Here is a 15,381-nt window from a genome sequence, read left to right on the forward strand (position 1 = left end):
TTCTCTATTAATCTTCAAGTGCTTTATTTCATGCATGGTGTAAAATAATTTATTTCAAATACCTACAGGTTCTTACAGACGAGTTTGTTATGAAATGGCGAATGATGGCACTGTTCTGCGTGCTAAAAATTCTGAATCGCGTTACCAAGAGTTTTCTTGAGATTAGATATATGTATGATCCTAGAACTAGTAGACGTTTAATTTTGTATACGAAATAGCCAGCTAGATGGCGCTGTTACGTGGTAGTAAATGCGGCCAACAATGTGATTGCGTTTTATGGAGCTCTAAGATAAAGTTTACTATACTTACCTTCCGTAGGTAGGTAGGTAGGACCCTACCTACCTACGGAAGGTACATAATTCTTATTTAATAAGGGTAAACCAAAGAGTAATGTACCAATACAAAGTATATGAATCAAAACCCAATTTTGTGACAGCCAGAGTTACCGCATAATGTAGGAAGGACAAAAGGACAGCGCCATCTATCTCCGCTGTTTAACTCGAAGCACGAATTATGTCTGAAATACTTACAATCATACATATTTATTATCTTAAAGATGCAAGGAAAAACTGGTCGTAGAATCATCCACCAACAATGTGGTGCGTTTTGATAGAGATAAAACAAACACATACCTATTTATTGGTCGTTTTAGTAGGTAGTTGGTCGGTATTAGGTACTTTATGTATAATTTTGCATCCTTTATCAGGGTTGCGGGGAGGAATTCGCGAGTGTCAGGGTTTTCAGAAACCTCAGCTAACCACTAGAAACTAGGTACAAGTTTGGAGTTGTAGCTACACCATATACCATATGGTGGTTCGTAAGTAGCTACAGCAGATAAAAAAAACTTCGGGATACCAGAGAGGCCTCGAGAAACCCAGTGGGGTTTGGTTTGGAGAAATGACGACCGTCTAGGAAATGTCAGGATTTATACTTTTGTTAGGATATTCCATATTTTTATATTGGTACTCAAGGAGAGCAGGTAGATGTAGGTATAGTATTGGTGTGGTGTGCTGTTACCTGTTGTTGACTAAAAGATAAATAAAGACACAGAGAACAGAGAAAAGGTAGGTATAGGTAGGGATGTAAGTATGCATTCAGAATAAATACCTAAAGGTCAGCTGCACGTGCAAAGTAAAGATTTCAACGCGCATTGCATGACCTCTTGTCAACAACTTTATTTATTTAGAATACCAACATAACATTAAATATTTAAAAATAAAGAAAGCTGACGAGTAATTTAACACAATGGACTGTTTCTCGCACCCTTGCTGAATTATAAACGTGTTAATAAAAGCATAATAAAAATGGAGTCCAATCTCATTTGAAACCCGAAGCATGAACGTCAAGTTTCATTATCGCTATTAATCACTCGATCAATAGGTACGTCGCAATTATTTAATAGCTTGAATAAAAACAATATAAGAGCGTGAGGCGGAGCGCGGTGTAATATCATTTTGATAGGACGCGGTTTGATTCGCCGTGACGAGGCCGCCTTAGGGCGGGGCCTAGCCGGAAGGGGGCGCCGGCGATCGAGGCCCGTCATACCACTCCGCGATCCCAGCGGCACCGCTTGTCCGCTCCGCGTGTGCCGTGCCGTGCCGTGCCGTATTGTCCTGGGTTGCCGAAAACCGCCAAGATTCGGGTAAAGAATCGTGATCCGGTGCCGGCGTATGCCATGGCCGACGCCGACCGTGACTCGGATCTCGGAGACGACAGTCCCGTGGTGAGTACTCAGTTGGTAGTTTGTTTAATTGTCGCTGCCATGGTAACCATGCTTGAAAAGTTCAATCAAACCCTCATGGTAAGTCATTAGTCGACTTGTACCCGTAAGAGTGTATGTTTGCCTTCTGTAGTCATTTAACTTATCGAAAGTGTGCAAGTGATGTGAAGTTTAGTGGACTTACAACTGCGGTAGTTATTTTTATTTAAACACGTGTCCGATTGAGGTGCGCACTTCTTGTTACATGTCAAAGGATCAATTAAGTACCTACCTACTTAAATATAACAGATAAGTCATAAAATCGCTTTGGATTTTTTTATTCACGTATCACAAGTATCACAACTGTTTACTTAATTTTAAAGTTTATATTTTAAACTGAGAATAACTCGCTTCTGTCTTCGCTTAATATAAATTGCAATGCAATTAAAATAATTCGCTTGATATTAAGAAGTGTTGTAATTAAAATGTTATTTCATACGTGTTATTGCACACTGGGGTAGGTAATCATAGGTTAGATTTGTACGAAGCAGGTGTGCGACTCAGTTGTCAACTTGTCACTCGCCAACGGTCTTGAATAGTCTTGATACTTATACTTAATGTCTGCAAAGTCATCAAATTGTTATTCTGCTCAAGAGCGTATGTGGCCCTAAATGCTAATTTTTAATTTCATCGCTTTAAGTTAAGACCACCTCCGTTTCACCTTCCCGCCTTGCAAAGAATTATTTATTTGTAGTAAGTAGGTAGGCATTAGGCAACTAATTTGACATTTTGAATTGTTAATCTGTCTTTATTTATAGAAACGCCAGGACATTTGAACTAGTAGATGCTGTAGATCTATTCATACGATTTGAATAGTCTTTAAGCTTGTAATATCGCAATGTTACCTACCTACAATAATTTGTAAGGAGATACCAACCATGAGATAGTAATAACAGCTCAATAATAAAAACGATTCCCTGTAGGTAGGTAGGTAGGTAGGTACCACTTACTCACCAGGAATATTAAGTATCTACATTAAATACTTGGTTGGAAATATTACTAATAGAATTCGTCAAGTCATTGAATTTATTAGATTAGATTATTTTAATGATTTCTGATTGGATTCAAATAAGATGGTTTGATTTATACTTTCCCTCAAGTGGGGACAGGACTCAGGAGGTACTTACGTACACAGACAAGACATCCTCTAGACTGAGCATAGTAACGCTACCCCCTCTGCCACTATATACGGTAGTTTTACTCCATCTTCGAGTCAAAGTGTCAGAATCCCGTGCCGTGATTGGTCCGTGTCTTCGAACGGACCAATCACGGCACGGGATTCGCTCACCTCGTCCCCCCGCACCCCCGTATTTTTGGCAGCATCGGTTTCATGAAATAATTGCTCTAAACTCCGTCTAGAGGATTCCTAGTCTATGCCTACGTTACGTATAACAAACATTAGACAGGAAATATTCCTCAATTATATGAATGTGGTTGACAGCAGTGTACATCTTACAATCTTTGAAACAGGATTCTATACCAGTCTCAGGGCAAAATTTTCACTAGGTATATAGCTAAATTAGTCCATAGTAGAGATGGGCCGAAAATGGACTTTGCTGAATATACGAATATTCGGCCGAACATCCGGTTCAGCTCATATCATACTTTAATAATCAATCAACTTAAATAAAAGAGAAAGATGCCAATTTGCGAACTTATGTCTTCGTGGTAGGCCCTCTGACCGTGAAGTGCACCCGCGCCGGCTATATTATAGCGGACGCCCTTAAAAAAATTGTTTATTCGGTAAAAATTCGGCAGTACGAACCCTATTCGGCCGAATACGAACTTTGAATAATATGCGGAATACCGAATAATGACCGAATATTCGGCCTATCTCCAGACTTCATAGTCAAAAAACACTGTCTACTCTATACTCTACCATCTGTCCCCAGTTACCCCACTTGATGGTAGGTACTTGTTAAGTTACTTTTAGTCTAGTTAGGTACTTGGGTGATATATTTTAAATTAGGTAAGTTACCTACCTACGTGTATATCTATGTTTTTATATCAAATCATATAGGTAAAAAAGATAATAAAATATGATGACAAGGTTTTTCTTTTATATTTAGGTAGGTATATCATGGTGCATTGACTTGGGCGTGACAGTTTTATCAAAATATTATTTTTGCTGGTAAAGCATAATTGCATAACAATAATTCCTAAGCTCCTAACATGTATGTACATACCTATAGAAATTTCATGGAAATATTTAATTGATGACGGCTATGCACCGTCAGTGATTATTATTGTGAATATATTTAAAACACGTGTTCCGGATTACTCGTTGCAGACAGTTTGCACCCAAACACGTGTTCAATAAAATATCCATTTAGCAGGTAGAAATTAAGGGATCTGCCTCTCTTGTTCTAGCGATTTCAAAATGTTTAAACTTTTCAGTTGAATTTAATCTTCCTACTGCATAATTTTTATGACAATTTATACGCTAATTCCAAATGCCTTAATTATATTTTACAGATAACGGGTTCTTAATAACTTCAGGGATGTCATTTTCGCGTCACATCACTATAAATATGATATATGTAGATTGAATTGATCATTTGCGTTGCTCGCCGTTTCCGTTAAATAATCAATCCGTTGTCTATTGATTTAATACCTACTCGTAATTGGCAATTGACATTTTATTTTACCAATTATTTCATTAGGTATTCAATTGTAATCAATCAATTCGATTACCTAATTTAATGTTATTGAAATTCTATTACCTATTAATTTAAAGTTTTGACATGTAAATTTTAATAATTTTCCGATACTTAAATGACTATGAGTACTGAGTAGGTACAGGTATTAGATAATTGCAACATCATCAGTTACCTAGGTATCCATTATCAAATGTTAAGTAGGTAAATAATATTAATAGAAGCTGTAAATTTTGCTCGAAATTAAACATTCAACGGCAGCGGCCGAAAACAAAATGGCGTAGCGGCAGCGGCGTTATGATTATTAATAACAAATTCTGGCGACGCGGTTCGGTTTCAAAGTTTATAGCAGGACGAAGCCGATCCTTCGCCATATCGCCATCTGTGTCGGCTACGATTAGGGCTGCCATCACTAAAGTTGCCGCGACAGGCTAAATATTTCAAAAACATCGGCTATTTGGATGAATTCGCAAATCCCCATCGCCTTATGATTTTAATATTTTATTCAATTAATTGGGAGTTCCTCTTAACACTAAATAATTTTGCAGGCAGTGCCCGGGTTTTAGCCCCTTTCAGGGTGCCAGCCCCTTGTACCAAAACCCAAAACTCGTTTGGATGTCATCTGGACGGCCTCCAAAATAGGACAATAAGTACCGGGCGGTTGACAACCCTACCTACATTTTGACTCACCATTGTTTATTTAGCGGAACCATTTGTTTTGCCATTCATAAATATAAGGAAAAATCTTATGTGTCGATTCGTTAGGCGTCCATTTTATACCACGATGCATTGGTCTTACTAACTTATTTAGAACTAATTAACCATGGACAAAGTCTCGAAGATAATTTTGGTCATAACTACTAGGTTACTTAGTTTTATTGCGTCATCAATATGTCTCGAATATTCCTTGAAATTATTAATCTCACCGCAAGAAATGCTCAAAAGCTATTGGCTAAATGAAAAGTAGCGAATAGCGATTCAATTGAAGCCGTAAATTATGCTCATTCTCATTTCGCCGCGCTCAAACGAACTCAATATCAAAATACGTTCATTAACTCAAAGGAATATGAAAGGAACGCGATCCAAAGATCTGACGACTTAATTAATACCCACCTGTATAAGACATCGTTAGGGGTCTATTTCGGTCTAGATGTTTGGGGCTTATTCATTTATTCGTCGGCGACATCTCACGGGAGGCGCGCACGGACGATTTATCTCTCGGCGAATAGAGGGCTACGATTAATTAATCAAACCTAGCTGTCAGTCAGTGCACAATCACTAAAGTTAGACATTTTAGATATTATTAGGAGACGCGGTTTCCTTTTCCTGTCGACGCCGCGACGTTTCATTAATTGAAATAATTGGCGGGTTTTCTTAATTTATTTTTTCGCGTTGACAACACTGGACGACAGTTTGGTTATGCTTATGTGAGATTTGTAGATAGCCGTAAATTATTTTTAGTGAATGTAATTTATATTCGGAACTCATTTTCGTCACCGGTATAAATTTTATTTTGACTTGTGCTTGTAATTTGTCAAAAAATATTATTAGCACTGTGTTCAACCTGAACTTTGTGGTAATTTATTAAATGTATGTTTACATTTTGACACCTTAAAGTATCAGAGGGCCTACCGCGAACCACGTTCGACGTGTTGCCTCTCTGTCGCACTTGTGAATTCGTACATAAGTGTGACAGGGAGGCAACACGTCGAACGTGGTTCGCGGTAGGCCCTCTGATTTGACAATGAAAAGATGTATAATAACGTCATTGACACCTAAACATATTCGTACTCGTAGAATGGGTGTTTCCGACATTGATGCCCTTCAAAATTGTGACGTCAGAGTAAAAGGCAGCGGCAGCATTATGCAGGTTTAGCTACCTGCCCACGTGCCACAATGACTTCAAAAGATAAGCCTTCCTAATGATTCACCCTCCTAAGTCCTAACACTTATTCAGATGAAAAAAAAATGTTGATGCTTGTAACTTCTGACACACGTAGTATATGTGGTCTGTTTACTACAAATTATGATGGTTAATTATGAGTCATGTGTTGTTATTGCATTACATACCTATAGGTACCGTCATACATTATGTATGTTCTTCATATATAAATGTCTCTTATATCTATGACCATATTTTTATGACAGTCTAATTGCGGTCTAATGTATGAATATTTTAGAGTATAAAGTTAAAACAAATTAACATGGTAGGAATTATTTTTACAATTTGTTAAGGGTAATCATTGGTCAGGCTTTAAAACGTATTCAGTCATAATCTCTACATAACTACCTCTAAGTTTGAATGAAGAATTAATTTACTAACTAGCTATGCTATGCAATCGGTTGCGTCGTTCAAGGAGAGGTTAAAGAAGCTATGGTTATCTGATCTGACTGATTAATTTGTCTATATTTCTATTGTATAGTTGCGTTATATCTTTCAAATTCTTTCCAATTTTTAGTGTATTTTCCCCATTCCTTTTTGTGTAATATATGTATGTTTATCCTATAAATTTTGTATGTATGTATATCCTTTATCTTTCTGGTACCTTGTTGTACATTTTGCTGCATTTGTCACCCTCTTTTCACTTTCTCCTCTCATCTACTCAAAGGTTAACTGGAAGAGATCCCTCAAAGGGATAAGTTCGCCTTTGTACTTCTTACTAATTGTATGTTATTTTTAATATGTCTTTTTGTACAATAAAGAGTTTACTACTACTACTAACCTAACCTGACCTAACCGTTAGACTGATTTTACGGTCTTAATATAGGTAAGCTATTAATGCTATAATATTTATAAAAGCAAGATTTATTTCAAACCGTGTGCGGCCTTAACCTGGTTCCTTCAACGGCTTATAGATTGAACTTTTTGTGTTTCGATAAATTTATAATATGATGCGAATGCTCTTTTGTGATCATAATTTGCATACAAATAAAATGGCTGACTCAACAAAAGCAGCTTTGTCAGGAATCGAACTTGATCGTTTATCTCTCATTTATATTCAATATCTGTCGTAAATAATCGTATTGACATTCAATATTTATAAAGGAAAGGTTGCGTGGGTTAGTTCACTTGGCCGACTATCACACCGCGACGTACTGCGAGCTTCAAAATTCATTCATAATGAATGAATTCATTAAGTGGCCATGCAATTTTGCGGCTGGGTGTACCTAATTGCTTTTCATTCCTTTCTACGTTAGTGGTTTGCATGCCACTGCATTGAGTACGGAGTACAGTACGAAGAGTATTCATCAATTTACCTACTGTTGTTTATTACATAACTTACTAATACTTTACTCTTCTACTTAACTCAAATATAGCGGGCATGGACGTTTTAGATCGCCCTGCTACGCTTCTGCCTACATACATATATTTGGTCCATCGCACTGTAATTCTAAACATTCACAAACAAAGTAAATACATATTTAAGATTTTAATTGAATACTTAAACCATTGACGGGCTTAAGTTTTACAATATCCGTTCCAATATTCTGTGTCAGATCTAATAGTAAGAAATAACTATGCCTATGTCAACGTTTTAGTTATACGAGTATGTAGGTAGGTGATTACGTACCTAGTACCTACTACAATCAGCAAATGCTCGCCGGCAACGCGAGGACGCACAATAATGGTTGCAATAAAGTGGAGTAAAGTGTAGCTTTTACTTATTTTATGAAGTTAATTTGTTCTTTAATAACTTCTCTACACAGCACTCCGCTGATTTTACGATAACACGCATTACAGTCAAGTGCATAAATATATAGTTTATATTAATTTATTCATTAATTTTTAACTTCTGTTTTGTAATTTTTGTTCTAATGGTTAAGTTACTTCTTAGTTCTTATGATTGTTTATAAGATATTTTTTCTGAACTTTTTCGCCTGAAATACATCTATGTAATTGTAATTTAATATTACCTACTGCGTATTTGAAGGCGTTAATTTGAGATGTTAATTACTGATATAACTGCTATCACAAAAACACATTACTTAACCTCACGGGTCCTAGTTATAAAATTGTTCTGACTCTTACGACGCGAATAAATGGTTTATCTATCTATCTAATATGAGTAATATCGTCGGCTAAAGTCGCTAAAACCGTGTAACTTTATTTCAGGGACATACGGGACTTGCAATTTTAATAACCAAAGATTAAGGGTTCTTTGGCCACTTGAACCATCCCACTAACCTGGGGTTAAGCAGTTAAACCGTTATTAACCCAGTGTCAAATTGTACTGGTAACCATGGTAACTCCAGGTTTAACCGGTTAACCCCTGGTTAGTGAATGGTGCAAGTGGCGCTAAGCTACAAACCTTTTAACTCAGCCGGAGAAGGTACGAGGTTTGCGACTTAAGCCGACGATGTGATGTGACGTGACGGTGTGAACGGCGGCCACTTCATCTTTTTAGACTTGTCAGTAACAATGCTCTATACGTTATTAATAAGTAAATCTCAATTTCTGTTCAGTACCTGACTTTAATTTAAGCTGGTATGTATCGGACTGTTAGACTGTTACATTACAACTACCTAGTACCACTACTGTTACTATGTAACTGTGGGCCAGCAAAGATCCTGATCCATCCTGGTCATATTACAATTGTCATTCAGAAATAACGCCTTAATATGGTATAAGTTTAGTTGGCCTGTATGTTTCTGAGCTTTTTGATCTAGGGGCCACAATGCACTTTGATATTTTTGTGCTGGCCAAAACAAGGCTTTTGGTGTCGAAATTTACGGCGGGCCGGATTGGAAAGGCTTGCGAGCCATTGAGACCCCTGTTTGGACACCAAAACAAGACTTAAAATAGTGTTGTACGGCTTTAACAAAATTAATACTACGCAGGTAGGTATTAGGTTTACCTCAAATGTTGCAACACTTTATGACAATGCGATTGAATTGACCACCATTTGGCTTTGTCAAATTCCCGTTGGCATTGATGGATATATGCCTAGAGATTAACATTGTAGAAACTTTTACTTCGCAATTTTTTTACGCAAATTTGATGTTATACAATTGGAATGGTGGGTGAACTAAAAATCTAAACCGACAGCAAAATCAGAGTGGTAAACACTAAAAAAATTTAACACAATATTATATTTAAGAATTAGACAAATACTCGCTAAGTTATAGCTATAGTTGCTACTAGGAAAGGAAATAAAAGCGAAAACCATATGCTACAAGGCGTAGGTACTATAGTTAAATTCGTAAATAAACTATTTTTACAGTATTTAAACATAAATGTAATCAATAGTACCTAAGTGCAATTTATTGCTCGCATATCAAACCCGCCCGTACCAATTCCAAGTAAACGTTATCGCTCACGACATTTCTCTATCAACTATTAATTTAATACAATTTCGCGATATTTCCAAAACGTATTGTCTTCTATTTTATTGTAAAGTAAAATATGCGTTAATAGTATGGTATAAAGTTCAATTTGGTGTAAACATTCAATGGCGTTTATTGTTTTTAAACGGACCCGCGGCGGATAGTTCGCCGCGCGGGTACCCGCATAGTGTACAAGCAATTATTCTATAATACCTTCACTATTGGTTTATATCGCATTGCAATTACAAAATGCTGTAGATTAACGACTATGTTGGTTAACGGTTTTTGTTTAATGTTACGTAAATTAATAAAATAGCACGTTTTTAAATTGAAAATTCCAGTAAATGTCAATAAAATCTGATAGCGTTAAGAAGTTAGCCGGAGTTTTATTGACTTAAAGAGAAACTTAAAAATAAGTTGTTGTCAGTTTGCGCTACCAACTGAAACATAAAATATTAAAATTTTGAAGAATTTTAAAATTAAATATGATCTATCATTAATTTTTTCGCTTACGATTAGTACAATCTAAAATACATAGGTACCCATTATTTGACTGTTTAAAATACCTTATTGTGTGATCTTTTGATTAATGCACTCGGCGACATCTAGTCTTGAATTATGTTAAGTAGCCTTATGTTTATCTACTGCCGCTCATAGATGGCATTGTCACTTATCGCAGCAACGGGCTGTCATTAGAAATCGGCCGCGAATATCTGCATGCCAACGCGTGTATATTGGAATAAATGAGAGGGCGGCGAGTTCTGACGACATTATTCAAATAAGATATACAAAACTAAAACGACATTTAAGCTTTGGAACAACGATTGTAAGAGTTTTAGTCACGAGAGAATAGCCCTCGCCGATTCTATTTGCCATGGTGATACCTCAAAGAGGTTGTGCACAAATCACGCGAGCTACTTTTTGACCCCCCCGCCCCCTTGGTGATATTTGGTGAGGTTTTTGGCTACCCTCCCCTCCCACATAACCTCACGTGTATTTTTTAGATTTTTTTTATTCGGCCTAATTTTAAGTTACGCGCTCAAAAATTTCGTAAAATAAGATAATAGCGAGCTATTTTGAAGTACGGAGTGAGATTTATGTTTAACGAGACCGAGAATCATGATGTGGTACTCGTAGCTATTTTTTCTTAGTTTCGTTCACTGTAGAAAAATACACGTGAGGTCTTCTTATACGCCCTCTCCCCTAACGTGATCTTTCGTGATTTTTTCGTGACCCCACCCTCTCCTAACAAACCTCGCGTGATTTGTGCACAAGCCCGAAGGTGTTTCTAGAAAGCCATCTCGCGATAGACGTTAACTTGAAGTATTAACATAACCTCACTTTATTACCTTACGATTCGTATAAGTTGACGGATAAAGGTGATTTTGTATTACACTGTATTCTGAATGGGTAAAGCGTATTGCACATCAAACAATTTTATTGCGACCGCTTACATCTGTAAGTATTGTTGTAATTTCTATTTCATCACGTAGGTACTTCTTGCTTTTAACTGTCAAAGGTGCTAGTCGTGTTATGTAAGACAATTCTATTAAAATAATAATATTTAGATTTGGTTATTCCGGAATCGTTTGCTTCAAATAAGTTGATGTCCAACGCTATTATTGAGTAGAAACTTATTTATGTCTGCTATCAAATTGTTATTTATTTATTTATACCCATCTTTTATATGCCGGCAACGCACTTACAAATTCTCTCCTATGTATATAGATAATACCTATCACAAGAAAGCGTTAAATATTGCTATAAATATTAATTTTACTGAAGCAATTTAATTACGCGTTTAATTTCAATTCATGGATAAATGAAGAAATTTCAATTGAAGTTGACAAAATGACTGTGCAAGATGACTAAGAATTGATTTGATTGTCCTCTAGACGGTGAAGCGCTTGGCAAATAATGATTAATCGTAATATAATATACCTAGTACCTACATGTGTGGTCAGGTGGTACAATAAAGTGAGATCTCGATTCGCGGAATATGTCCGTGAGTAACATTATTTGCATCTGTTACAGAAGGATTGTACCTTGATTAAAGGTGCTCTTGTGTCAAAAGTGTTGTTATCAGACTCACGATTTCCGGTAAGCTTTAGCTTGATAAAAAGCACAAATAAAATTCGTCCCTCATGATAATGGTAACTACAATTTGCGTAAAAACCTCATTAGATTTAAACTTCACATCCGCATCACCCAATCACGCACCAAAAATGAGTCAAATTTCTTTCTTCGCGCTTACTCACACTGTTTAATCAATAGGCACAGATGTTCTTACAGCGGTGTGTAAATAACAAACAGAATGGTTATGTAAGTCGACACCGCGGTATCACGGCAGCATTGGTGGGTCTTCGGGAAGACATATGAAGATTATAATCGCGTTCCGATATTGCGATCAGTGCAGGACTGTCCTTAATTAAACGGACGCGTCACGTCGTCCGCCAGGCGTCAAGTCTATGCTGACATGATATACGGGCAGCTAACTTGAATGTTGAATATGATAGTATCGTAAAACCACGCAACTATAGTCCATTACTACAGCTATGGTGGTCCACAGGTTAAATCCACAGGTTCTGAATACCAAGACCAACCTAAGTTGGCACCGATTTTGATAGTATACCTAGACTGGCGTAAGTGTTATTTAAACGTCATAGAAGTTTAACGTTTAAAATAACACTGAGTTTCTGCAATTAAAATCGCTGTTAACGTAGTTTGGTCTAACTCTAGCCATTTCGAAAAAAAAGGTAGTTTTGATGGTTTTGAAATTTCCTCACAGGTTACCTTTGAATAATGAAGCTCAGATTTCCTGTTTCCTAGAAGTTATAATTTCACTTAAGTTTCGAAGCCCGGCGATACCAATTACTAAATTGTGTGTTTTCGGCTTTTTCTGGGCATTTCGCGCGAATTTCACTAAAGTCGTGAGTTTTGCGTGCAACACGCTACTGACGGTATCAACCACTTTTAATTGACTTGCATGATATTAAATGAAACATTTTCTTTCTCATTCTTATAAAGGACACAGAATGGAGAGGAAAGAAAAAATACCTACCTCGCATTTTTCAACAAACGTAGCTAAAATTAAAATTTATGAGAATACTGCCCCTCCCTTGTCCATCCATTTTGGAGAAACAGTTGATAAGATGTGCATCAGATATATATGCCGTTTATATTTGGGGAAGTGAGGGATTAGATAATGGCGAATGCGATTTTATTTCATTATATGATTTCAGAATTCTATTCGGTTACAGTTTTGATTTTTTTCAAAACGACTTGTTAGACAATTTTCACAAAAGCATATTTTCATAGTAGCGAATCTTTACATCGCATTTTATCACGATCGCAAATTTCATTGTTCGTCTTTTTTAATGCAGCGATTTTTCATGTAGCGTTTTTCAATGCTCGTATATTTTAGCAGTTGATCATTATATCACAAGCAAATATTTCCAGTATTTTTTTTTTCGAAACTTTAATTGCCACACTTATTTTTCAGCAGATAACTTTGCTGGATCAGACATACATACGCGAATTATGCGATATCCTATGTAGAACCGCCAATTATACAAATAACAAATTAACGCGAATAATAAAAAAAAAAAAAAATTATAGAATTCACCATAGTACAATGACTTATAAGTTGGTGAAGTAACTCACAGATACACTCACTTCACGGCTCAGCACGACTAAATCAATCACCCCCACTCCGCCCACGAGGGGGATAACTTCGCCATTTATTGCGAAGAAAGATCGAGCATGTGTAAGTCATTAGTGGGCCACTAATGTCCAGCTTATCTTATACCACCGCAATCAACTTGGCCCTTTGTTTCGAGTGTTACATGTTTCATTAAGAACCTTATTGTCACTGGTAAACGTTTTATTGTTGATTGACAGAATTGAAGCTTATGTTACTGCGGTTTAGAAACCGGCTAGTTGCTTTCAGAAACTTTTACATGAAACGAACTCTTTTCTTGTATTTACCTATATATTCATTGGTTGTGCTGGAATAGCTGACATTTAGGCCCTCTTAATAATTGGCACTCGTAAAGTGATAATTATTATGTACTTATAGTAAAGGGTAAAGTGGTATTTCAGCTCCGTATAGTATAGAGTCTACAAATTGAGGCGTATCGCCTGAATCAAATATTAATACATAGGAGCATTAGAGGCCAATTCAAACTTTATACATTCCGATATCAAAATGATGCCATTTTCTTATCATTCGTGCGTGCATATCGCTCTTAGGTACTTTTGACACCGAAAGTTCGAATAGGCCTCTTGTTCTGCCAGTTATTGCACGTGACTGCACCTATCCGTCGCTACTGGAACTTGATTAATTTGATGTCATTACACAGTTTTATCAGAAGCCTACACAATATTGAAATAAGATCCCCAACCTACTTAGGGGTAAGACGGTCGCCCTCATCGATTTAAAGTAACTCGATCGACTTAAGCTCAAGTTGACTTACATTGATATCGGAGGGATTATACGTTTTTATGTTGTTTTAGACAGAAGAGATCACAGTCATGCTATTTATTCTTTCTGTATTGTCTCCAAATCTTTTTCTTAGTTGTCATTTTGAGCAGGATGTCATGGTTTCTGAAGTGCAGCTAGAAAGTTTCCAAAATTGCGATCTTTTTACAATGGAAGATCTCATATTTTTATATGGAGTTGGATATTTACACTTACCGTTTCCTAAATATAAATGTTTATGAAATTTTCTATAAATGTTTGAGAACAATTTTATACATGGTTGGCAGTCCTCAACTGTGCGTTTCTCCAGAAACATCCTGTCTCGCATAGCTAAACTGTGGGATGAATTATCGCCCGCGATATTTCCAGACCGATACGACCATCAAACCTTCAAGAAAAGAGCGTTCCCATCTAAACTTGTTGACCACGCAGCCCATTGCACTTCCAACCCCTCTGGTGTTGAAGATGTCTATGGGCAACCGCAATTGCTTACTTACACCATCAGGCGATCGTCTACTCGTTTGCCGCCTATGTACATATATCATAAAAAAAGAATTTTGTGCTGCTACGCAGCGTACGGCATCTTCGGGAGACGAAGGTATTTTTTGTGGTATTTAGTGGGGTCGTTTTAGCGGGTTGTTGATCAACTGCGCTCTATCTTGTCTTCTATATCTCCCTGGACTATAAGAATCTTCATCTAGTTTGGATAAGTATATGGCCAAATAATTCTGCTTGCAGTGAAATAACTAATAATCCTAACGGCTTGAATAATATAGTCATTTTCAAACTAAGTTTAAGTATCGAATGAACGAATCATCGGACGTCAATAAGGATTAGTTTGTAAAGCACGTATTATTTGGTTTTGATACCACAATGTTTATATCGCATTAGCATTTGTAAGGCATCACTCCTTGAGACAACTCGCTCGACATACGATCCTGTAGCTTATCGATAGCTAATTAATGATATGTCGATGTGAGCCAATTATTCTAATTAACATGATGTAGATATAGGTACTTAAAGATACACACGGCTTTTTAGCCACAATCGATTCCTTTTGGCAGTATATTTTATTTGCAAAATCATTAACCTTTTGTCTATTCATGATAAAATAGTTAAAATATACTGACCGAATTTTCATCATATTTTTGAAATTTTTC

At 36.6% G+C, this 15,381-nt stretch overlaps 1 protein-coding gene across 1 annotated transcript in view; it reads left to right on the forward strand.

Moving 5' to 3' along the window:
* The first annotated feature begins 1,483 nt into the window (after positions 1-1,483).
* Positions 1,484-15,381, forward strand: part of LOC134654993 (protein dead ringer) — a 148,607-nt gene continuing 134,709 nt past the window's right edge. Inside the window, exon 1 of the mRNA XM_063510449.1 lies at positions 1,484-1,723. Coding sequence (XP_063366519.1) covers positions 1,676-1,723 — 48 coding nt within the window. The 5' untranslated portion in view covers positions 1,484-1,675. The remainder of the gene's footprint in view (positions 1,724-15,381) is intronic.

The sequence above is a fragment of the Cydia amplana genome, chromosome 16 (genome assembly GCF_948474715.1).
Source record: "Cydia amplana chromosome 16, ilCydAmpl1.1, whole genome shotgun sequence".
NCBI classification, from domain to species: Eukaryota; Metazoa; Arthropoda; class Insecta; order Lepidoptera; family Tortricidae; genus Cydia; species Cydia amplana.